This window comes from Brienomyrus brachyistius, unplaced genomic scaffold (assembly GCF_023856365.1).
Source record: "Brienomyrus brachyistius isolate T26 unplaced genomic scaffold, BBRACH_0.4 scaffold35, whole genome shotgun sequence".
Lineage (NCBI taxonomy): Eukaryota > Metazoa > Chordata > Actinopteri > Osteoglossiformes > Mormyridae > Brienomyrus > Brienomyrus brachyistius.
In genome coordinates this window covers 3,278,384-3,301,746 of record NW_026042310.1, presented here as the reverse complement: position 1 = coordinate 3,301,746, position 23,363 = coordinate 3,278,384, and the positions used below count along the sequence as shown (strand labels likewise).

The 23,363-nt window shown below is 50.7% G+C and overlaps 1 protein-coding gene and 1 long non-coding RNA gene across 6 annotated transcripts in view; one reads left to right on the top strand and one right to left on the bottom strand.

The window, feature by feature from the left end:
* The window catches only part of LOC125721726 (RNA-binding protein Musashi homolog 2), a 69,810-nt gene that overhangs the window by 7,277 nt on the left and 39,170 nt on the right, over positions 1-23,363 (bottom strand). For 3 of the 5 annotated variants that reach the window (XM_048997758.1, XM_048997759.1, XM_048997761.1), the window contains exons 8-11: positions 10,319-10,401; positions 8,817-8,931; positions 6,238-6,312; positions 3,363-3,422 (exon numbers count right to left, since the gene is read on the bottom strand). In XM_048997758.1, the coding sequence (XP_048853715.1) occupies positions 3,363-3,422; positions 6,238-6,312; positions 8,817-8,931; positions 10,319-10,401 (333 nt within the window). The remainder of the gene's footprint in view (positions 1-3,362; positions 3,423-6,237; positions 6,313-8,816; positions 8,932-10,318; positions 10,402-23,363) is intronic. The other 2 variants (XM_048997760.1, XM_048997762.1) reach the window with 1 other exon arrangement.
* On the top strand, positions 472-9,525 carry LOC125721742 (uncharacterized). Its single transcript, XR_007385959.1, has 3 exons — positions 472-531; positions 7,685-7,779; positions 9,175-9,525. It is a non-coding gene; the product is annotated as an uncharacterized LOC125721742 (long non-coding RNA).

The window sequence follows — 23,363 nt, the reverse complement described above, 5'->3', positions numbered from 1 at the left end:
CTTCCTAATTAGATCTCCTACAGCAAACAAACAATGACCTTTACGGAGCTGAAGCGTCTCCTTTCACGCCCTCCTCAGCTATCAAAACACAAGTGGGGGGAAGGATGCGAACTGGGAATCGTCAAGGCCAAAGTGACCCCCCCCCCCACCCACCCTCAAGTGTGAGGATGAGCGATTGGCCACACATCCCCCCCCCCAGGAGTCCCACTTCCAGCAGTAACAGTCAGTATGTTTACTTGCACATTTAAGTCTAGCTACGGTTACACCTAGACTTCACCATTTAATCGGACTGCAGTCCTTGTCTCAGTATATATGCACGGGAGGGGAATCGATTTACTGACCAAAGTATGTTTGACTCCGCTACAATAGGTGGCGATATGGCTCCTTTAAGCTTGAGAGTATTGGGCTTTTTCCGGTTGACTAATTACATCGCAGACGTAAAGCAAATAATGAAAGTAATAATGAAAGCATGTGCAAATGAAGAGATCCGGGCTTTAACTGCGATCTGGTATGACGAACAGATACAACAAGGTCAGGACGGCATGACAATAAGTAACGTATTTTGTTTAGTATACTATGACAGCACGGTATTTAAAAATTTTCAAATAGTGCTACTTCATTTTGTAAAAAAAAATATTGGGGTATTTATTAAACAAAAAAAGCAGTTCAGCATAAATTTCTCATGAACCCGTGTAGGAGTGATTTACACAGCAAGGATGAAAATGATCGCCTCAGAGAGCGCATGCAGCGCTCGTGCAAAAGCAGTGGAGGTAAACTTTAAAATTGTTAGGTTATTTTCCCCATATGATAGAGCAAAATGTTTTAGTGAGACTTAAACTCCCTGCGCTGTAATATCCGTACCAAACTTTAGATAAGAAAAATCTTAATCTAGCTCGCTGGCGATGGATGTGCATAGCATACCATGTTGGTATTAATATCGCACGTCGTCCAGTCCTACAATATGCTACAGGCATTTTATGAATTCGGTACAAAATATCCCACCTTGCGTTGTGTTGTCATTTGGCGCCGGTACCAGTTTTTACGCAAGTTGAAAACTAACACCTTGAAGTACTATACTTTTGATACCTTCTTGAAGTAGCAAAGTATGGTATGTGACGCGGTGGGAAAGTGCCCTTTAATTGAGCGGTGAATCGGACGGGTTTACAGCGCTGTAAATTTCGTATGTGCCGTACGTTGTATTATTATTATTTTTTTAATTTATTTTTTAAGAAACGAGACGCTATTTCTTGTGGCTGTGGTATCATCCAAAGACAGACAACATCACTGTATGGTGCTGGAGTGCACCAAGAACGCAACCTCCGCTACGCTCCGAGCTTCTTCAGTGTACCGGCTGCTTCTGCTAAGCCCAGGGTGGGAAATTGTGCGGCATGTCGAGAGCGCCTAGGCCAGTTTGAGTCCGATTGAACGTGTACATGCAGGAAATCGACTACCAATCGCATTATCTGGGTGTCTTCCACTGTGAGAAATTCGATTTAGTAGCATTTTAGTCGGACTGACATGTTTACATGCATTTTGAAATTTTTAGTTTTAGTTGGACTAACACAATAATTAGATTTTCTTAGTGTGCATGTAAACGTGACTCATTCTGTGTCCATCTCACTGTGATCATGTCACACCAAAAGCCGTTCACTTAAGAAATGGAGCTCTTGAAACTCAAGCATTTGCCACTGGGGATTTGACCCCACAATCTTCTGATCTTCCTAATCCCTATCTGGGTGAAACCCTCTCCTGTGTGGATTGTCACCGTACGCAAACGACAGGGTGTCCCCACCTCTCAGCTAGCGTGTACACACCCTGAAACAATCCATCTGATGAGACTGGGAGCATGTCCAGCCCCCCCCAAAATCCCCCTGGCGACCTCACTTAGCCGGCCATGTCAAGAGGCTCATCAAACACTTTTCTGAAGCAGCCCAGAGCTTCACAACGAGTGTAATTAGCACCCTCATTTCTGGGTGTTTTTTTTTTCCTGGCTTATTTTTTTTTTTAATTGCCTGGAGCATCTTATATTTTCCATTTTAAAGGCTTTTTAAAACTGAATATGTGACCAATTAGCAGCTGCCGTGCTTCCGTGAGAGAGAGCCCTGATCCATTCACTGGGAAGGCTGTGCCCCGTCAGACCCGATTAAGCGGAACCGGCCCGACACCCTCCAGGCACACACAGGCCACAGAAATGGCAAAACCAGCCAGAGGGCTAACGGGCCGCACCTGGAGCGAGCCGCAGGCTCTGCCCCCCCATTGACTTTCGGGCCGCCAGACTACAGGGGAATCGGGCTCAGGTAACATCCGGGAAGAAGGGGGGAGAACCCATAAAAAGAAAAGGGGGAAAAAAGAAAAGCTAAAACGATGACATTGGTAAGAGTGGTTACGCAGTAGGAGATGGACAATGAACCGAGAAGGAGGAGGAGAGAGAGGAGTGAGGAAGAGAGGAGACTGCAGGTTCCTCCCACAGAAAGGAGCCCCCCAGAGCGCAGAAGCTCCAGGCCAGCACAGCCGTCGACTCGCAGCCCTTAGAGGCTCCTCTGCCCAAGCCAACAGGACCAGGCGGCCGCCTGCGGGGGGCGCTGTTTCCCCGTGGCTGCAGCTGCCGACGGGGCTCATTTAGAAGAGGAACGTTTCAATTTAAATGTGAGTTGCAGGGCGATCGCGGGGTCTCCTGATTACTACCACAGCTGAATGCCCCCTCCCCTTCTGGGGCGACCGGTCGGCTTGCCTCATTTCACTCCGTCCCCCAGATGCCTCACACGCCCCCTGCTGGCAACATCCTCCGCTTCCTCTCCAGCTGACTGACGCCCACCTGCAGGCCTAGGAGCTACATCTGGGCCGAAGCAAGCTCAGGACACCTGTAGCCCCGCCTGATACCGACTCTGAGACCGTTCTCGGCCAATGACTTTCCTCCCTGCTAAGCCCGCCTCCTGCCCCCATACACGGGGCTTGTCATGATGTCTCACTCTTAATATGAGTGTGTCACTTCCAGCCTGACAGATGACAGGAATCCCACCGAGTTTGTGGAACATCTCCGCTGGAATCATTTTGGTCAGTGCCATCCCATAATAGGCTGCTGAATTAGAGCACTGCCAGGAAGCTGAGTGTATGTGTGTATGTATGTGTGTGGGTGGGGGGGGGGGGGATTCTGAGAGAATGAAAGGCAGTATAGCCAGTCACTCCCCATGTGGGGGTGTCTCATGATCGCCAGGTAGAGAATCTAACTGCGCTGTTTAGGTCAGTGGAATCTGGAGGGGGAGGGAGGGGGGGGGTCAAGAGAGTGTGCCATGGGGAGTCTCACTCACACACACAGCACGTCCACTCATTCAGTGCTACCCCCGCCCACCCCGCCCACCCACCTGAGCCGCGTGCCGCTGCCACCGCTGCCGCCACGGGGCTGTATGCCGTCGCCGGGAACCCTGCAGGGACAGAGACACGGCAGATATGGGTGAGAGAGGTGTGGGCTTCAGGGGGCACCCCCCCCCCCCCGCCAAACACCCCCCCAGACGCAGCTACCTCTGACTACACAGCTCAGTTAAGGAACCGCGTTAATATTTCCACCACTATAACCTATACGCAGTCTAACACTGACACTCCAACCCTAACTCTGTAATCCTTACTCTGACATTCTAACACTCCAACCCTAACTCTGTAATCCTTACTCTGACATTCTAACACTCCAACCCTAACTCTGTAATCCTTACTCTGACATTCTAACACTCCAACCCTAACTCTGTAATCCTTACTCTGACACTCTAACACTCCAACCCTAACTCTGTAATCCTTACTCTGACATTCTAACACTCCAACCCTAACTCTGTAATCCTTACTCTGACATTCTAACACTCCAACCCTAACTCTGTAATCCTTACTCTGACATTCTAACACTCCAACCCTAACTCTGTAATCCTTACTCTGACACTCTTAACACTGACACTTTAAAGTATTAGGGTTAGAGTATCAGGGCTAAGCCTAACACTGTGGCACATACACTCATGCTCACCTCACACACTGTGACTTACTCTCCATCTCTCAGTGCCCTGCTGCCTTTTAATGTAGTAAAAACAGAGCATTTCTCTGGAGGCGACGGCTTAGTTAATGAGATTCATCTGCTAAGCTGCAGGGCCTCAACCCTGATTAAATTCACATTCAAGGATTACGTGACATTCTTCTTGGTTGGGGAGGGGGGGTGGATATGTGGACCTTGTGTTCCTCTTAGGAAAAATCAGGTATTTTCTTAACAAGCGTGGGGGGGGGGGGGGGGGGACCACACAATTCGTCAGTCGTACCTGAACTAGGTGACACCTGTAGTGGACACTCTCCTTAATTAAAATCATGCAGTTCAGTCCTAAAGGTCAAGATGGTGGGGCATGAATGTAAGTGTGTAAGGTGACATAAGACTGGCCGCTGGAGATCAGGGCTGGGAGGGGCTGGAAGTGGCTGAAGACAACCCCCACCACCCCCGCTGCCAAAAAAAATAAACTTTAAAACTGTACAACGTGGGAATACCTGTTCAAGTGTGACCCGCAGCAGGGCCAGTCACGCAACTGTCAGACCCCGCACACACATCACACACTGTGGTCACCCCCCCTGCCCCCCCCAGCTCCGAAGTTACTGAGGGGCGAAGCTGCAGAGAGATTAACTCTGACGGATTAGGGGACCTAATTAATAGATCTGGGAAGTTCATTGTTTAGCCCTCGCAAGGCGGAAAACGCCCCCCCCCCCCCCCCCCCCACGGGAAAAACGGCAACGTTAAATCAATTTCACGGGCTTTTATTACTGAGCAGATAACGCCCCTGTTTAGCTTTCAATTTTTTCAACGTTTTTCACCCCCCCCCCCCCCCCACCTACCCATCCGAGTCACGGATGACTGTTCTGTCCCGGGGGGGGGGGATGTGCCAATGATGTGAAAGCTGTCAGGGGGCCCAACCTGGCAGCCCACTGCTGCATGGGAGGGAGCAGAGCTTGCCGGCCTGACAGGACCACTGATACCCCCCCTGAAAATATGGTGCCTCACAAAATTCCCGGGTTCAAGCCCACCCTGCGCCTCACCTTTAAGACAAATCGACAATAAGTGGCAATCGTCGTGCCCCGCCCCTTTAAAAAAAACTCACAAAATAATAATATACATATATATATATAATTACAATAGAGGGGTTCAGACAATAATACCTGTCAGTCAAAACAAAACTCCCATCTGCCGGCTCATGGGAACGATTTACCACAGCGCCCCCCCCCAGGACACGGTTGGACAGTACACCTTCTATCAGATTAATAAGTCAAATTTAATTAGTGATGGTTCCTTGAACAGCTTAAATTTTCCAAATAATTTGTAATTTTCAGTATGTATGTCTCCCTCTTGGCCCTTCACCCCCAACACTTACACAGAAACATACAGGGCATACAGGCTTTTCCTGGATTTCTGACGTTTTTCCCCTCCCTGGCACTCGTAAATAACCCGTAAATAAATGCCAAGCAACCACCAGCGGGCAGCTGCTGGAGAGCCCATGGGTACACAGATCAGTCAGCAGGGCGGCGCTGTGCAGGGAGCCGGGATAAAGGTGGAGGTACAGCAGGGCAGTGCTGACAGCAGAACAGCAGGGTGGTGCTAACAGCAATGCTAACAGCTGGGCAGCACTAATATCACAGCAATGCTAACAGCAGGGCGGTGCTAACAGAAGATCAATGCTAACAGTAGGGCTGCTAACATAAGAACAATGGCGACTCAAGGATGGCGCTAACATTAGAGCAATGCTAAAGGCAGGGCGACGCTAACATCAGAGCATTGCTAACAGCAGGACGGCGCTAACATCTTAGCATTGCTAACAGCAGGACGGCGCTAACATCTTAGCATTGCTAACAGCAGGGCGGCGCTAACAGTATTGCCTCCATGAGCCAGAATGCTCTCAAACTGTTTGGATATTTCTTTAAACGCTTGTGGATTCACCACTCCATGTTTTTGAAAAGGGTATCTATCATCCTGAGATCGCTCTGAAACACAATGAAGACTGGCAGGGAAGAAGCCGTGGCCAACCACAGTCCTCCAGTAACACACTTTTCATCGGCCTTAGCCCCAAAGTTCCTATTTTAACACTGTACCTTTTGGTAGCATAAATCTGTCAAATACTGCCTGTGGCAACTGTGACAGACCCAACCAAGTGCCATCAAGAAGAACCAAGCAGTTTAGAGCCACAAACAGCAGGGGGGCAGCAGTAAGCAGCGTGGGAGACTTACCGGGGAACTGATAGCTGTAGCTGGGGGTGAATCCAGTGTATCCTCGGCCGTAGGTTGCGACGATGTTCGGGTAACCTTGGTTGGGGGGGGAGAGAGAGCTGTGAGTGCCAGGGGAAGGGGGGGGTGGCTTTCTAAAGCTGTGTGATAAGATGCGACAGGATGCAGCCGGAATAATGCGACAGGTTTGAGCCACCGGTGGACATGGGGGGGGGTGGGGGGGGGGAGGGGGGGTTGTAAATTGGGCACGTTATCCTGCCATTTATCAGCATCCCGCTCACCCACTTCTGCTGATGTGGAGATTTTTAACGATGGCAGAGTGGGTCTCCTCCTCCGTTTGCGGTCTTTGGCCTCAAGGGCAGAAGACGGAGAAGAGTCTAAATCAGCAGCAACAGAGATGGGGGGGGCACTGATGCCTGCTGGGGGGGGGGGGGAGGGGGGTACGGGGACGGAGGCACCCGCTGGTGCCATGGAGACCCAATAGCCAATGATTCTTCAGCCCTCTGCTGTCATGGCAGCCTGGAGCCTCAAACAGACTGAGGAGGTCAGTGAGTGGCCAGCTGGTAAATCACAGGTCAGGCTGGGGGGGGGGGGGCCCTCATCACGTTTGCTAGAGTCCGGTCCCACTATCATTACTGGTCAAATTTGCCAAGCCAAAACACTGGACTGTTTTACCAGAGATATTTAATCTCTGGTAAAAAGGCGAAAAGCTTTTCCTTCAGAGAGGAACAACTCACCGACGACGTCAGTTAGAAAGCATTTAAGGACTGATAAATTCCTCATGGTGTGAGACGTTTGTCGTGCCCGTCGGACTGTGTACTATCAGACAGCCTGTGGTACGAGGCCATGGCGTGGTCTCTAGGGGGTCAAAGGTCATTAGGGGTGTGGTCAGTGGCACGTGGTTCTAGGCTACTGAAACTCATTTCGTTATAAGCTTCAAAGCTGCCTTTCAAACGGCAGTCCAGTTTAAACGAATGAGCGAATTAAATTCTGTATTTAAAAAGGCAGGAAGGTTCCTTTTAGACAGTGAAGGACAGTAACTTCAGAGAGACAGAGGCCAAAGACGAGGTGGGAAAACGGAGAAGGAGAAAGGGTGGGAAATAAAGAGGTAACGGGGCGCTTCTGAAGCGAGACGACCTCCCAGCAGCCAATCAGCAGGCTGTGAAGTCACAGCCAAGTTCAGTCACTTGATAAATAAGTCAACAGCACGCACAGAAGCTTCCAGGAGCAGACAGCAGGCTACCGATCCCGCTGTGACGGAAACAAACTCCCACGTTGCGGACGTCGCTGTCAGAGAGGGGAGTGGGCACGGCGGGGGGGACCGGCGACGCTACGACCTCAGCGCACAGCTGTGCGGTTATACAGGACTGACCCGTGTTTCACCTTCAGATGGACTGTCCGCCTGATGACGCAGGACATGCATTATTCACAAACATCCCCCCCCCCGCAGATGTCTCACAGGTCCCGCCTCACGGACAGATGTACACCAGATGCAGGGCACGACGATTCTGATCCTGCTGACACGCGGAAGCCAGTAGACGAAAGGTAAACAAAAGCGCGCCCAGCTTTCAAGAGCCTCATAATTAATTTAATATCGCGAGGGGGGGGGGGGGGGGGGGGGGCCGTCCACAGGCCTCGAACAGCAAGTAAAAAAAAGTAAAGAGCCAGAATCCATTTGGAATCAGCTATTAAGGCAAATTAAATGGCACCTGACACACCTTCCCCTGCACCCAGAGTATTTCCAGCACATTCGAAACGTCGCGCCTAATGGAAAAAGTAAGCAGAGATAAATTTAATTTTCTGGCTGCGGACCTGCATGGAAAAAGGTATGAAATGAGCGAGGCTTTGGATCGGTCTCCAAAGAGACGGCGGGTGGGAGCCGGGGGCACCATGGCACGCCGGTCCTACTGTCCGCACTCATTATCGTACCGCCGTGAAATACTCCCGCTGACAGCCACACTCTCTGCAGGGGCTTCAGAGGGTCAGGCTGCTAATGACGCGGAGGCGGAGTCTCAGCAAGGGCGTCCTCCAATCAGTAATCAAATGACCATTGCGGGGGCGGGACTCTGCACCCTCATGTGACCCCGGGTGCTCTTTCTCTAAACTCTACCCCCAACGAATGAAATGTTCTCACTGACCCAGCGATGTCGCTGCGTGGCGAGGGGTGCGGTTAGGAGTGAGAATCAGAGGGGGCGCTATAAAGAGCCCTGACACCAGGGGGCAGAGCATCATTTGCCCCTCATCTCACCCCCCCCAGTGTGAAAATAAAAAGCGGAGAACATCACTCTGTTTGCGCCCCCCCCCCCCCCCAGCAAACTGGACAACAACCCTCCACATTTCCCCCGGACTAAAGCCCATTCCCCCATTCCACGCAAAGATGTAGATCATTCACAACCTGTATTGATATTCTGAAGGCGACCACCGAAATTGCCCTTAGGAATCTGTGATTTCGACCCAGGGATGGCCCTCTGCCCAGCCAGGACTGCGACCCCTCCCAGATTAAATGCTCATGGTGTCACTTCAGGGGTCCGAGGGCCTCGGGCTGTGACGGCGGCGGCGGCGTGGTGCGAGGCGGTACGTACTGAGCATGCCCATCCCAAGCATGAAGGCATCCATGGTGTAGGCTAAGCCCCGGCCCCGGGCTCGCGTCCCCGCCGGAAACATCACCTCCTTGGGTTGGGCCTTCTTACATTCTACCTGCGGAGAGGGTCCGGAAATGCACCCATTACTGGGAAAGCAAAGAACTGTACTAAGCAGGCTAAAGTACACCTTGAGGTCAGCGCCATGGAAACAGCGCCCCCCAGTGGAGCCTTATGATGTGTCAGGCCAAACCGCCCTTCCTCCGTCTTCGCGGGAGGAGTCTCGGTTTCTGTTTCAGAGTCTGATCTCTCTGCCTGTGAGCTGGGGATCTTAGGTAGTTATTTTTTTTGTGCGAGCCAGCAGGTGGCGCTGCGGTTGAGGACTAAGGACACCGCCATCTGGATGGCCCGCAACACATCTGCTTCTCCTGCGTCGCTGACCTGAATACTTCAGAGCTATTTAGCAAAAGAAGCGATTTTCAAATCACCATAGGGACACGGGATTCGCACCCCAGTGCCTCCCTCCCCCAGCCTAGGGGACACCTGGGCAGACGGTATATCACCTCAAACTGGGACCACAGGAGAGCTGTACAAGTACAAAGTCACCCAGGAAGGATGCAGCTGACCAGTGAGATGGCCTCCCCCCACCTTCCGGCAGAGAGGAGCTGTACTGTACGTGTGCCCCCGCCACACTGAACCCAGCATAGAGCCCATACACATTCCAGGAAGCGGTAGTGCGCCTTTCTGTGGCTACAGCATTTCGGCAGGTTTCCTAAATCACGGGTGACGGGGGAGTGTCACCATCACAGCACACGGTCCTCATCCGCGGCCACCAGCGTTACTACAGCTGACTACCCAGCTAGATAACTGAAGCACGCCGTTGTAACACGACCCTAGAGGACACACTGGGGACCGCTTAGCATTTCCGGCACACCTACAGACACTTCACCGTGTCACAGAAATCGATAATCCCAAAAAACACAAACCAACTGGCCTGTGTTTATGACACCCTGCTCACTCTGTTGCACCCCCATTACTACCTGTCACTCTGCTGCGTTTTCTGTTGCTCCCCCTGTTCCTCGGTCACACGTCCTGCTACACACCATTACACATCCTGCCTCTGTTACATGCCTAGTTACACATTCGCTACACGATACCTTCCTCTGTAACATACCCTGTTACACCCCCCGTTACATACCATATTCCACTGTTACACGCACTGTTCCCCTGTTATATCACTTCCCCTCTTCCCCTGTTACACGATCTGTCACCTCCCCCATTCAGTGTTACACACGATTGCCTACATAGACTTTCAGAATTTTCTTGAAATTTCATCATGAAGGTGCAAGTCTAATGTCCTAGAAGTGAGTGTGGACATTTTTACCGGGCAGGGAGGGATGGTCTACCCTCAGACAGCATCACTGATCACATGACACAGCTAGACACCCTTCCGGGTCGGTTCCCCCAGACCCACAGCGAAGGGCTCCGAGCCCCGAAAGACTTACCATTTTGTTATTGATCTCATGAAAATGAATCTCGCACACTTTTTCCACAACGTCTTCGCTCTCGAAGGTCACAAACCCGAATCCTGTAGGTTGGGGACAAGGGGGGGGGGTGGTTATTAACTGGACATGGTCACCTAGATGATGTCACATGAAGATGATTTTAGAGTGAACCCAGGGGCATCACAGGAACCCCCAGGCCAGACTCTAGACAGACCTGATGAGATTCCCAGAGCCCGCCGAACCTCCCACGACGCACAGAGGTGGGGTTACGTTACATCACGCCAGACACTGCGTGCACACACTGCCATCCAGTGAGGAACAGGCCAACACCATGGCAACAGAAACGGGCACTGTTCCTTTGCCAGCTCGACCTGCTTTGGCCCAGGGTGCGAGCCCCACCCACCGACTGCTTCCCTCCCCCCCGCGTGACACGGGGGCCCTGCTCGTGTGGCCTCACCGGCTCGCTCATTATTCACAGGCTGCTTAAAATTTAATTGCTAATTAATTATGTAGAAAGGACAGCGTGACCACAGGGAGGGGCTGCGTGAGTCCTGGGGGAGACGCCTTTGCTCTGGCCCGCAACCGCATCCTCCTTGAACCCCCCCCCCCAACACACGGCTGCAGGATCCCCCCGACCTGACCCAACCTACACCTTATCAGCCTCACCCAGACCAACCCTGACAAGCAGCAAATCAGCTGTCAGGATCCATTTGTCAAGAGAGAGCAGGTGTGGGGGGAGGGTCAGCCTCACAGACGCGGGTACAGTCACGCGCACACGCACATACACGCACGGCACAGAGCACAGACACACATTTACATTGATTTAGCAGACGCTTTCACCCAAAGAAAAGAGATTCGCCAATCCCATGAAGAAATCAGGCATTAAGGGCCTTGCTCAGGGGGCCAACAGCAAAATCACTGTAGCGATACTGGGATTTGAACCCACGACCTTCCGGACCACAAGCGCAACAAGCTAACTCGATTAGCCACACACCGGCCTGACACACCCACCAGTCAGTGACTAAGGCATCTCACCTTTCACTTATCGCTCTAATAATAAAACACCCTAATAAATAAGCGGCCTAATCATAAAAGCTCTTCCCAGCACAAACAGACCCTGCGCGGCCCATTAATATTACTATTGTCTGAAACGAATCTTTAAAATACTCGTATGTTCCGCCTTTTAACGAAAATTAATCCGGGAGGGAGAAGTGAAAAATGCAGGAAACATCCGCTTTTTTTTTGCCCCCACGGCGGCAGAATTACACCCTCTAAATGGAAGACCTGTAATTTACTTTAAATAAAATTCAGTTTTCAGTCACTAATCAAGCTGGCATTAAAACACATTAAAACACTAGATTAGTCACTGCCGTATTCCTGGATTTACATTCATTACAATCAATTTGAGTTTTAAAAGTATTTCATCAAAAAAGTACTTATGTCACGCACTGGGACGTATTTCTGCCGATTAATACGTTAGGTGTTTCAAATAATTACTGGCCACTCCGCTGAAAGCAGACCAGAAGTGTTCGGTCGGAATTGGCGTGTAACTTTAAAATGGACAAGAGACTGAAATTCGCAGCTCAAAGATTGCAGTGATGAAGGCGGACGAAGCCATTTCCACATTCCATCCCGTAATAATTACAGCAGCTATTACACAGCTCGGCGCCCATCGCAATCGAACGCCCTTTCGTATTTTCCTTTCCCACATGGTGCATTACAGGGCCCCCGCGTCAGCTAATGGAGTCGCATCTGCAGAGATGCATCACGAGCACCAGGGGGCGCTGTTCTCAATAGTGTCTGGAAGTGCTTGGCTGAAGCGCACGATCGACCTGGAGTAGTGGTCAGCTGAGAGGGTGTGAGGGTCAGGGTTCCTGTCGCCACGGCGACTCCGCGTCTCCTTTCATAGACTCGCAGTGGTCTGCGTGTGTGATCTAAAAGAGCAATTCAGCAGCTCCTGTCAGGAGCGACACGGAGCCCAGATCTAGCTTTTTATGTGGTCAGCTTGGGGGGGGGGGCATCAATCCTAGTGGTTTACTTAGATAAGTGGGACGGGGGACCGGGGGGGCTGCCCGCCCTTCTGAGCCCCCACCGACAGACGCATCGCTCTCGTCAGCAAAACGGAAGCACGGGCGGCTCTGATTGGACGGGAGGCCCGTGGCTCTGGTGGAAGCGGAACGCCACCGGAACGCCACAGCACTGCCATCGCCATAGCGACATTCTTCCCACTCAGCCGGAAACGTGCCGGTCACCCGGTGGAAGCGGGTCAGCATTTCCCGTAAAACCGACCCACGACCACCCGCGTAAATCTACCGATGAACCACGGGTGGGCATGATTTCTGGGGCACCCCCCCCCCCCCCCAGGCCCAAAACACGGTGCGAGGTGGGAGACGGATCGAATTGAAAAGGTGTGAAGTGCGTCCTCCAGCCCAGGACCAAACGTAAAATGAACACGGGCCAAGAGTCAGCCAGCGGCAACCGGTAACCAAAACGAATGGTGAATAATTCACCAGACGCGCCAACTGTCGGATCCGCAAGTAGCCGTGCATTTGTCCAAATCGCTGCGCCATTTCACGGCTGAATCACGGCTCCTTAAATGCAGCAAAACTGGAACGTTTCTTCTAATTGCGTAATTGATCGTTTAGGGCCGCCGGTGATTGGCATCGGCCGTCTCAGGGGATGCACAGAACGTGTGAAAGGAGCCTGGCCCATGCCTCCACAGCGCCACCTTCAGGTTGACAGGTTCTTTCCATTACGCTATTAGGCCCTGTACAGAACATGGGCTCTGTGAATAAAATGTCCCTGAACCGTATGAGGAATCTGGAATGGACCGGCCATGAAGCGAGCCCTCTCTGGCACATTCTGGCAAACCCACCCCGGACACTCAAATTGCCTAAGAATTTCATTCGTCCTTAGCAGCCCTCTGGGGAAAAAACACAAAGTGTCATTTTGTCTGTGTGTGTGCAGAGAGTGGGGGGGGGGGGGGGGGGGTTAGAATGTGCCATAGAAGGATTGGGGGGGGGGAAGCTGGCTGATAGAGCCACCGATTAACGTAATTAGAACATTTAGGAAAACCACCACCCCAATCGGATGCTAACCCCCCCCACCCCACAAAGACGGCTGATAGGACCGATTCAGCTCTGATGGCAAAAGCACTCGCAGAGACGTGGTTTATTTAAATAGCTGGTTATTTTTTTCCTCGAAGGGAAAAAATAAAATGTTTCAATTTGGTTTTCATGGCGGAGAACGGTTCAGATCGATACTGAGGCTCATCCGGTTACAATGCCGAGCCTGTGATCGGAATGTTGCCGGTTCAAATCCCAGGGTCCGCAGAGTGATGTCACCACTGGGCCCCTAAGCGAGGCCCTCAGCTGTGCCAAGGTCTTGCCGACCCCCGTTTTCTCAAAAAACATGCACGCTACTTTGGATAGAAGTATCTGTGAAGTGACTGTAAATGCGCAAGTTCTCTCAGGACCCAGCGCATGCAGGCAGTTCAAGGGCTCCCCTTCCAGTTCTTGGTCCAGCGCTGGAGAGGAGGCTAATTGAATGTACGGTCTGACGGCAGAGATGTGCGTGGAACACGCTGCTGCTTCTAAACGCCCTCTAATCGCTGGATTTGGGCCCGAGCCAAGAGGAATTAGCAGGCTGGCGGGTGCCGCTTGTCACCGCGTCTTTGTTTATACCGATTTAATTCGCCGCCGGCATGCCGCCCCCCCCCCCCGGCACCTACGACGAACGGCAGGGCCGGGGGGGGGTGGGGAATGTGAGCAGGACAGGGAACAGGGAGAGTGCGACAGCAGAGCCGACGATCGCAGACCCCCAGAGAACCTTCCAGAGATCCACTTGTGACACGCCGACAAACGCGTGGGGTGGGGGCTCTAGGCGCGTTAGGTATGCTCTGGCTTCACTGCAGGTCACTCAGCATGAAGTTCAGATGTGGACTGACGGAAACGCCCCCCTCCCGCCGCGTGCTTGAAACCTAATGACGTTCACGCAGGAGCGGGTCAGCAAATGAGCCGAATGGGGTACAAATGGGCCAGGACCTAAAAAGAGGCATTTAGAGTTAAACCTCCTGCACCCCCACCCCATCTCCCTGTCTAATTGCCCTCCAAGGCTCCACCAGCTGCACAGCTCTTCAGAGACTCTTTACGGGGGGGGGGGGGGGGGGGGAAGTCATGGCCGGCTCCCTGTGGCTCCTGCCATGTGTGTGCGTGCGTGGATTAAGTTTATATGACATTGTGAGGACCAAATGTCCCCCCACAATGTCATAAAAACCTGCTATTAAGACGTTGTGGGGACCATTTTTCAGGTTCCCAAAAAGATTTCTGAATGTAATCCAAAAAGTCTAAAAGTTTTGTTTGGTTACTTATGGCTAAGGTCAGGGCAGGGTGGGGGTTTAAGGTTGTCATATTGAGATTAGCGTTTCCCCCATAGGAATGAATGGAGAGTCCCCACAAAGATGTACAGACGCTCTTTCAGACATACGAACGAAGACTATAAGTCCAAATTGTGTTCACTGGGCGCCCGTTTCCTGTCTGCAACAAATTTTTTTCTGCGCGCCAATTCCGCCTAGCATGACTTCTGGCCGCTACTCCCGCCGCGCAGCAGCGTACCGTGCGTACTCCCAGCATCCTAGTTCTTTGTACTTGCGTAAACCCTTAAAATGATGTTAAATAACGACTTACGAACATTTCAAGTTGCAACTCAGTTCGTAAGTAGAGGAGCAAACCTGTGTGTATGTGTGTGTGTTTGTGTGTGTGTTTCAGATCTCACTCCCCAACGCGGAAAGCGACCGTGGCTCCCACAAACTTCCTTCTGCCAGTCACTCCCGCCTCCCCCCCCCCACTCTCTCAGCCCCACGACCAATCCGCACGGACGAGAGAATCAAACAGCCGGGAAAGGCTGAACCCAGGCGATTCGCTGAGGGCTTCACTGACGGGCAGGAGGCGCGGGAGGCAGCCCGGATATAGCAGGAATGTCCGGAGGAGAACGGGAAGAGAAGGTGCCTCCAGAACGGGGCTTGCTCACCCAACCCCCCCACCATGAAATTCAAAGAGGCAGAATCACACCAACATCACTGAGGAGATATCAGAGAATAAGAAGCACGACCAGGCAGAGATTCTGGGTGTTGACGCTTCAGACGATGACCCCCATAAACGCACAGCCACAACTGCAACACCAAGACCTAAAGCGAGAAGCCAATCCTGTGTCCTTCTCCCTTTTTGCTCTGGGGTCACGCTATTTCAGCGAGGTTCGGTGGGGGGGGGCGGGCAGTATCCGAGTGAAAGGGGGCAGATTCCGGATCAGATTCAAGCCAGTCCAACCCAGAACCTCACACCTTCTCCAAACCTCCAGCCTCAAGGCGGCACTGCGCTTCACACAGCCGCAGACGGGCCACAGCACCCAGCGTCCACACGCCTGAGCCCCTCCCCCTTCCCCCCCCCACTTCAGGGGTGGTGGTGCAAACAGCAGGACGCCAGTGAACCAGGATGAAAATCCCAACCATCCAAATCAGCCTGAAAGCTTTAAAAAATGACATTTTAAAGCCGGTCCTTAAAAAATGTCAATAAATCTTATGAACTTATTTGACTGGTACGTACTGTTATTGGAGCGCGGTGTGTATTCAGGGTCTGTTTGGGATCCAGCTTATACCTGAGAACGCTGCCGGTTACGTGGAACGAGTCCTCATTAATCCTCCTTGAAATTGAATGGCAGCCTAGAGGCGCTCGACTGCAATGGGGATGGGGGGGGGGGGGGGTAGGGGGCACCCGTACATATGTGGGGGGGGGGGGCAAACACGGACGAGCAAAAATCTCAATTTACGGCGCATCCGTGACAAGAGAGCAGCTTATTCCTCCACTTATTGAAAGTGACAGCAACGAGAGGATACAGAGAGGCAGAGATCCTCAAAGCGACAGTGGGGAGCACGCTGAGACTGAGGGGAGGGGGCTAGCCGGAGAACAAACAGGACCATTCCAAATGCACCTTCACATTCCAATCCACACATCTTCTACATTCTTTACTACATATTCTAATTCACAGATCTACATTCCAATCCACACATTTTCTACATTCTAATACACACATTTTCTACATTCTAATCTACATGTCTTCTACATTCTTTACTACACATTCTAATTCACAGATCTACATTCCAATCCGCACATCTTCTACATTCCAATCCACACATTTTCTACATTCTAATCCACACATCTTCTACATTCTTTACTACATATTCTAATTCACAGATCTACATTCCAATCCGCACATCTTCTACATTCCAATCCACACATTTTCTACATTCTAATCCACACATTTTCTACATTCTAATCTACATGTCTTCTACATTCTTTACTACACATTCTAATTCACAGATCTACATTCCAATCCACACATCTTCTACATTCTTTACTACATATTCTAATTCACAGATCTACATTCCAATCCACACATTTTCTACATTCTAATACACACATTTTCTACATTCTAATCTACATGTCTTCTACATTCTTTACTACACATTCTAATTCACAGATCTACATTCCAATCCGCACATCTTCTACATTCCAATCCACACATTTTCTACATTCTAATCCACACATCTTCTACATTCTTTACTACATATTCTAATTCACAGATCTACATTCCAATCCGCACATCTTCTACATTCCAATCCACACATTTTCTACATTCTAATCCACACATTTTCTACATTCTAATCTACATGTCTTCTACATTCTTTACTACACATTCTAATTCACAGATCTACATTCCAATCCGCACATCTTCTACATTCCAATCCACACATTTTCTACATTCTAATCCACACATTTTCTACATTCTAATCTACATGTCTTCTACATTCTTTACTACACATTCTAATTCACAGATCTACATTCCAATCCGCACATCTTCTACATTCCAATCCACACATTTTCTACATTCTAATCCACACATTTTCTACATTCTAATCTACATGTCTTCTACATTCTTTACTACACATTCTAATTCACAGATCTACATTCCAATCCGCACATCTTCTACATTCCAATCCACACATTTTCTACATTCTAATCCACACATCTTCTACATTCTTTACTACATATTCTAATTCACAGATCTACATTCCAATCCGCACATCTTCTACATTCCAATCCACACATTTTCTACATTCTAATACACACATTTTCTACATTCTAATCTACATGTCTTCTACATTCTTTACTACACATTCTAATTCGCAGATCTACATTCCAATCCACACATCTTCTACATTCTTTGCTACACATTCTAATTAGCAGATCTACATTCTAATCCACACATCTTCTACATTCTAATCCACACATCTTCACCATTCAGTTCCACACATCTATTTTCTAATCCACATATTCCACATCCGTGCACATTCTACACTGTAATCTCTCTGCTTTCCTTCCACACCACCTATAACTCTAATTCACACACCAAGCATTCCCATACTGCAGATACTGAGATGACATTTTTGCTTTCCCATAGTGTGACTGCAAATCACAGCTCCTTAACGTTCTTTGTACATATGTTGCATTTTCTTCTTGGCTGCTGCATTTGTACAAACTGACTGGACTAGTGCACAGCAGAAGAACAGAAGGTCCGTATAATAAATGGCAACACAAATGTAAGTGTGATAAAATTATGTTCGGTTACGTCCTCCACACAGGCCAGCTATAAAAGTAATAAACATGATCGATCTGTTTGACATACAGTAGCAATCAGGCTTCTCACTGCTTGTTCTGGTCAAGCCCGCAGAGGCCTGGAGCCCAGCTCAGGCAGCCCAGGGCTGGGGTTCAGCTGTCCATCGCAGAGCACATGCATGCACACTTAGAAATGCATTGTGGGAAATTTAGAGAAGCCAACTAGAAACAGGAAATAGAACCATGGAGTGGAAACGGATGCGAGACCAGGAATATAGAGCGGCGATGTCATTCCATGCAGCAACCGAGGATCATGAATTACAAGACATTGTTATCAGACAATTCCAGCCAACTGATGATACTGAGCAGTTACAGCTCCATAGCTGACGTTCCGTCCACTGAGCAGAGGCCTTTTGTCATTCCGTCTAACAGATGTTCGTCCCTCGATCTGAATGAATTCGAACGCAGACTCTAACTCCCGCCCCCACCCCTCCTCCCCTCCTCAGCTCCATCATTCTCAGCAGATAAAACCGATCAAAATGAAAGCTGAGAACTTAAACGGCCCCCCCCCCTGCCAGCAGGACCACCATCTCTGATGCCTCATCTGTCAAATCCAGACAGAGGTGATGTAACCTTCTAGAAAGAAAAGAAGCCTAGATGCCAGTTTGCCCTGGTTTCTGGGCGTCAATAGACAGCTCCCCCTAGGGGCAGGTACAGCTTCCTGCCTGACCTTCAGCAAAGACACGACTCAGCCTGACATGTGAGGGAGATCGCAGGCATGACGGGCTGTGCTCATTTATAACTTCTCTATTTAGTAGACAATTGTATGCAAAGCGACATACATTTGTTGAGAATATAGGGTCAGCCAGTCCCTGGAGCAATTAGGGCTAAGGGCCTTGCTCAGGGACCCAATAATGAAACCGCTCTGCTGACCCTGGGACTTGAACCAACAACCTTCCGATCACAAGCATACTGTCTTGACCCACTGAGCCAAAAGCCACACTACTTCACCATGCACTTTCTCTCTCTCTCGTTCCTCACACTGCCTTTTGGGTCGCCCTGACTCCCAGCACTGGGTGGGACCGCATCCCATTAACCTGTCGCACCTGTGCTCAACAGAGGGGCGTAAAAAGGAACACCGTGCCAAATCGATTCCACCCTCCCCTCACGCCACTCACCGCTGCCCCGATAACCCTCTGGCTCTGTTCACTTCTCTTACATCTTAACAATTTATTTAGTTTAGCAAATGTTTTTTTGCAAAGCGATCTTTTTTTGGGTTAAGGGTCGTTGCTCAAGGGCCCAATGGTGAAATCATTCCGCCGACCCTGGGATTGGAGCCAGCGACCTTCCGATCACAGACAGAGCATTCCAACCTGCTGAGCAACACACTGGCCCTTGCCTCTTTCAAAAGGTGTTTTGAATTCCCTCCTGGGATCAATAAAGTTTATCTAATCTAATCTGAACACACAGCACATCTCATTCTGCATGTAGAAGGTCCTGAGCATCACTCCCAAAGTCCCACAGCAAGTGGCACGTCTCCGTCTGTCGGCCTTTCCGGAAACATCCGGAATCAGAAGGGTAACATTTCCCCCACGGGCCGAACCAGAGGCTCTGCCACCTGTTTCTGGGCTCAGCACAGCCTGAAACAGGTCACTGATGAACAAGACACTTCCTTCAAAGCCTAATATGTGACTCACTTAGATTTTAAAACACTGCGTTCTTACAGAATAGCAATATTGCTTAAATTAAATTCAGGGGGTGTCTCAATGAATTCAGAAAAACCCCGAGACCAACAGGTCACGAGGCTGGGGGGTGTTGGTGCCCCTTTCAAGAATAATAACATTCTGACTGTCTGTCTGTCTGCCTGTCTATCTATCTGCCTGTCTGTCTGTCTGTATCTGTCTGTCTGTATCTGTCTGCCTGTATCTGTCTGCCTGTCTATCTATCTGTCTTTCTGTCTGTCTATCTATCTGCCTGTCTGTCTGTCTATCTATCTGCCTGTCTGTCTGCCTGTATCTGCCTGTCTGTCTGCCTGTATCTGCCTGTCTGCCTGTATCTGCCTGTCTGCCTGTATCTGCCTGTATCTGCCTGTCTGCCTGTCTGTCTGTCTGCCTGTATCTGCCTGTCTGTCTGTCTGTCTGTCTGTCTGTCTGTCTGCCTGCCTGTCTGCCTGCCTGTCTGTCTGTCTGTCTGTCTGTCTGTCTGCCTGTCCCACTCACTCACTCACTCACTCACTCACTCACTCAGTCACTCAGTCACTCACTCACTCTCCACATGTCCACAATTCTGTCTCTCCACTCTGTAAATCTTAAAAGGCGCCTGTCTTAAGAGCATCCTCAGGTGTTAACACACTTAGCAGCAGACGCCGGGGAAACGGGCTCCCTTTAATATAAGCCTCATTTTCTCCCTGGATGTCAGTGTCAGAAACAGGGGATATAATCGCATTACTTTGAGGAGGAAGCTCTTCTCCGAGGTGGCAACATCTCACACAAGGAACACGTTTCTCCATCTCATCCTCTCGCTGCTATATTTACAAACGGCGCATCGTCTCCAGAATATTGCCAGATGTTTAGCGGTGACCTCTTTAAGCTACGCTGTTTTCCACTTCCCTCTCTCCCTCTCTCTCTCCCTCTCTCTCTCTCTCTCCCTCTCCATCAGACTCAACTTCCTCCTTTCTGTGTTACATTCACTCTCTCTTCCTGGATGATAAAGTGCCGTGAGGGAGAGGTCTTCACGGTGAGCTAACAGCGTCCATCACCAGGGCAGCCAGCCAACAGCAATTAGCCCTCTCCCTTAATTAAAGGTGGAATTGCACGCCAATTTGACGAAGGTGACATGTTTACCCACGATGCACCACAGAGTCCCCTCGAATTAAAGCATTTTTACCTGGCTTTGTGGCAGACCACAGTCGGCAGTTGTTTATGTTTCCAAATAGGAATATTCATACCCTTATCTGACAGTGGGTCAGGGGAGAACAACGTGAGATGAAGGGCGGAGAGAGATGGGGCGGGGGCGGGGGGGGGCAGGATGGGCATGGACATCCCCCCCCAATCTAATGGCAACCGAGCTGATACAGTGAGCGGCTGAAAGCAAGAGGAATAAATACAAATGACAGAAGAAGATGGAGGGATGAAGGAGGACAGGGAGCAGGTGGCTGGCTCTCAGGAAGCCACACGGGGGCTACATGAGATTGCAGAGCTCCAAAAGGGTGCACAGCTCGGGGGGGGGGGGGGGGTATAGGATAGGGCACTGGGAAGTCAGCCTTTAGCTGGGATTACGACATGCCAGGGAGAGAGGGAGGTAGAGATGGGGTGAGGAGACAGGAGAGCGAGGGACAGACAGAAATAGGGAAAAGGGAAGGATAGAGAGGGAGAAAGAGAGAGGCAGGAGAGTGAGGGATAGATAGAGGAAGAGAGAGACAGAATAAGGAGGGATAGACAGAGAGAGGACAAGGAGTGATAGAGAGAGAGGACAAGGAGTGATAGAGAGAGGACAATTAGGGATAGAGAGAGGACAAGGAGGGATAGACAGATGAGAGGACAAGGAGGGATAGACAGATGAGAGAGGATAGGGAGCAATATAGAAAAATAGGATATGGACAGACAGGATAATGAGGGATAGAGAGAGGATAGGGAGGGATAAGAGAGAGAGGCAGGATAGTGAGGGACAGATAGAGACAGAATAAGGAGGGATAGACGAGATAGGGTATGGAGGGATAGACAGAGGATAGGGAGGGAAAGAAAGAGGAGAAAGGAGGGATAGAGAGAGTGAGAGGACAAGGAGGGACAGACAGAGAGGATAAAGAGGGAATGAGAGAGACAGGAAAGGGAGGGACAGGGCGTGGATGTTAGAGTGATAAACATGCAGACAGACGATTAAAACTGGGCAGACAGAGAGGGGAAGGGCAGCTCTGAGAGGCCGGAATGCCAGGCGTAACCTGTAATTAAGGTTTTATTCGGCTACGGCGAGATTATTCGACGTGGTGCGTGAAGTGGGAGAGCAGGTGTCAAAAGAAAGGGGTGGAGAACGCGGCGCCTTGGGGCTCAGGAAGGTCAAACGCACCGGCGAGGCAGAGAGAGAGAGACGGGTCCTGAAAGAAGCCATTCTTACAGCGCACAATGCTAATGCTAAACCCCAGCGGGCTGCCTTTGTCCAGGCCGGCTCACAGCACCCACGGCAGATCGCAGCTGCCCTTTGGAAAGGTCGGGGGGGGGGGGGGGGGGGGCACCGGCATCGATCCCCGGTTCAGCAGTGGGAGGGGGCCACAAGGAAATGGGACCGAGATCCTTAAAGGCGTCAGCGGCGAAGACCACGAGCAGTACGTCAGCTGGGGACACGTGTCCAGGACTTAATGACTCATAGCCAGGTATCGGTGATAAAGAAAAAAATTTCACCGGAGACAGGTCTGGAGACAAAACCGCATTTAGCCCGAAATCCTGGGGGCCCGGGAACAGGGAGAGTGGGAACGCACAGTACAGGGAACATGGCCCAGGAACAGGCCACACACAGGCATGCTAGGCAGAGACCGGAACACGGCCAAAGGTCGGACGAAACGATTATCACTGGGGAGAGGGAGAGAGAGAGAGAGAGAGAGAGAGAGAGAGAGAGGGAGGGAGGACAGTCCTATGCCAGTGGTGAGACACAGGGGTAACACACCCCCCCCCCCCCCGTGTGTGTATGGGCACACAAGCACTCCGCTAAAGTCAGAACAGCATCCATGTCCTGCCATTAGTGGTAAATGACACCACAGGAGTCGGACAACATCCCATAATTACAGCCTTTTAGGGCCGGCCGGCCCACCGACCACAAGCTCTCGGCACGTACTCTAGACGTTTCTTATTAATATGGAGGAAAAGAGGTGTCCCACGCTAGCCGCTGCTCATTACTGAGAGACAGCATGTCTGTGTGTGTGAATGCGGTGTGATCACGGGGACTGAACACGACTGCTGTGGGCTCGTCACAGTCCACATATAGTTCCTGTGAGCCCAGTTCAGAAGTGATCAGACTCCCTGCATGATGATACCTCAGGCTATTATGTTATCAATAATAATAATAATAATAGTAATGACACATTATTAATCTACATGACACACATGTAGGTGACAGTAAGCAAGGCAGTGACAGGCAGCCATCTGCAGCGGCCCCCATGGAGCTGGGGGGGTTAAGGGCCTCGCTCAAGGGCCCACAGGCGTGTGAGTATTCTGCTGAAGCCAGGCTCGAACCCGCGACCCTCCAAACACCGGCACAGAGGCTTAGCCCACAGAACCACATGATGCCCCCAAAAAATCTTGGATGCCCCCCCCCCCCGTTGATGATAGAGCAGTGGGGGGGGATGTTAAACAGCACAATCGCCTCAAACATACCTGCTACCTCTA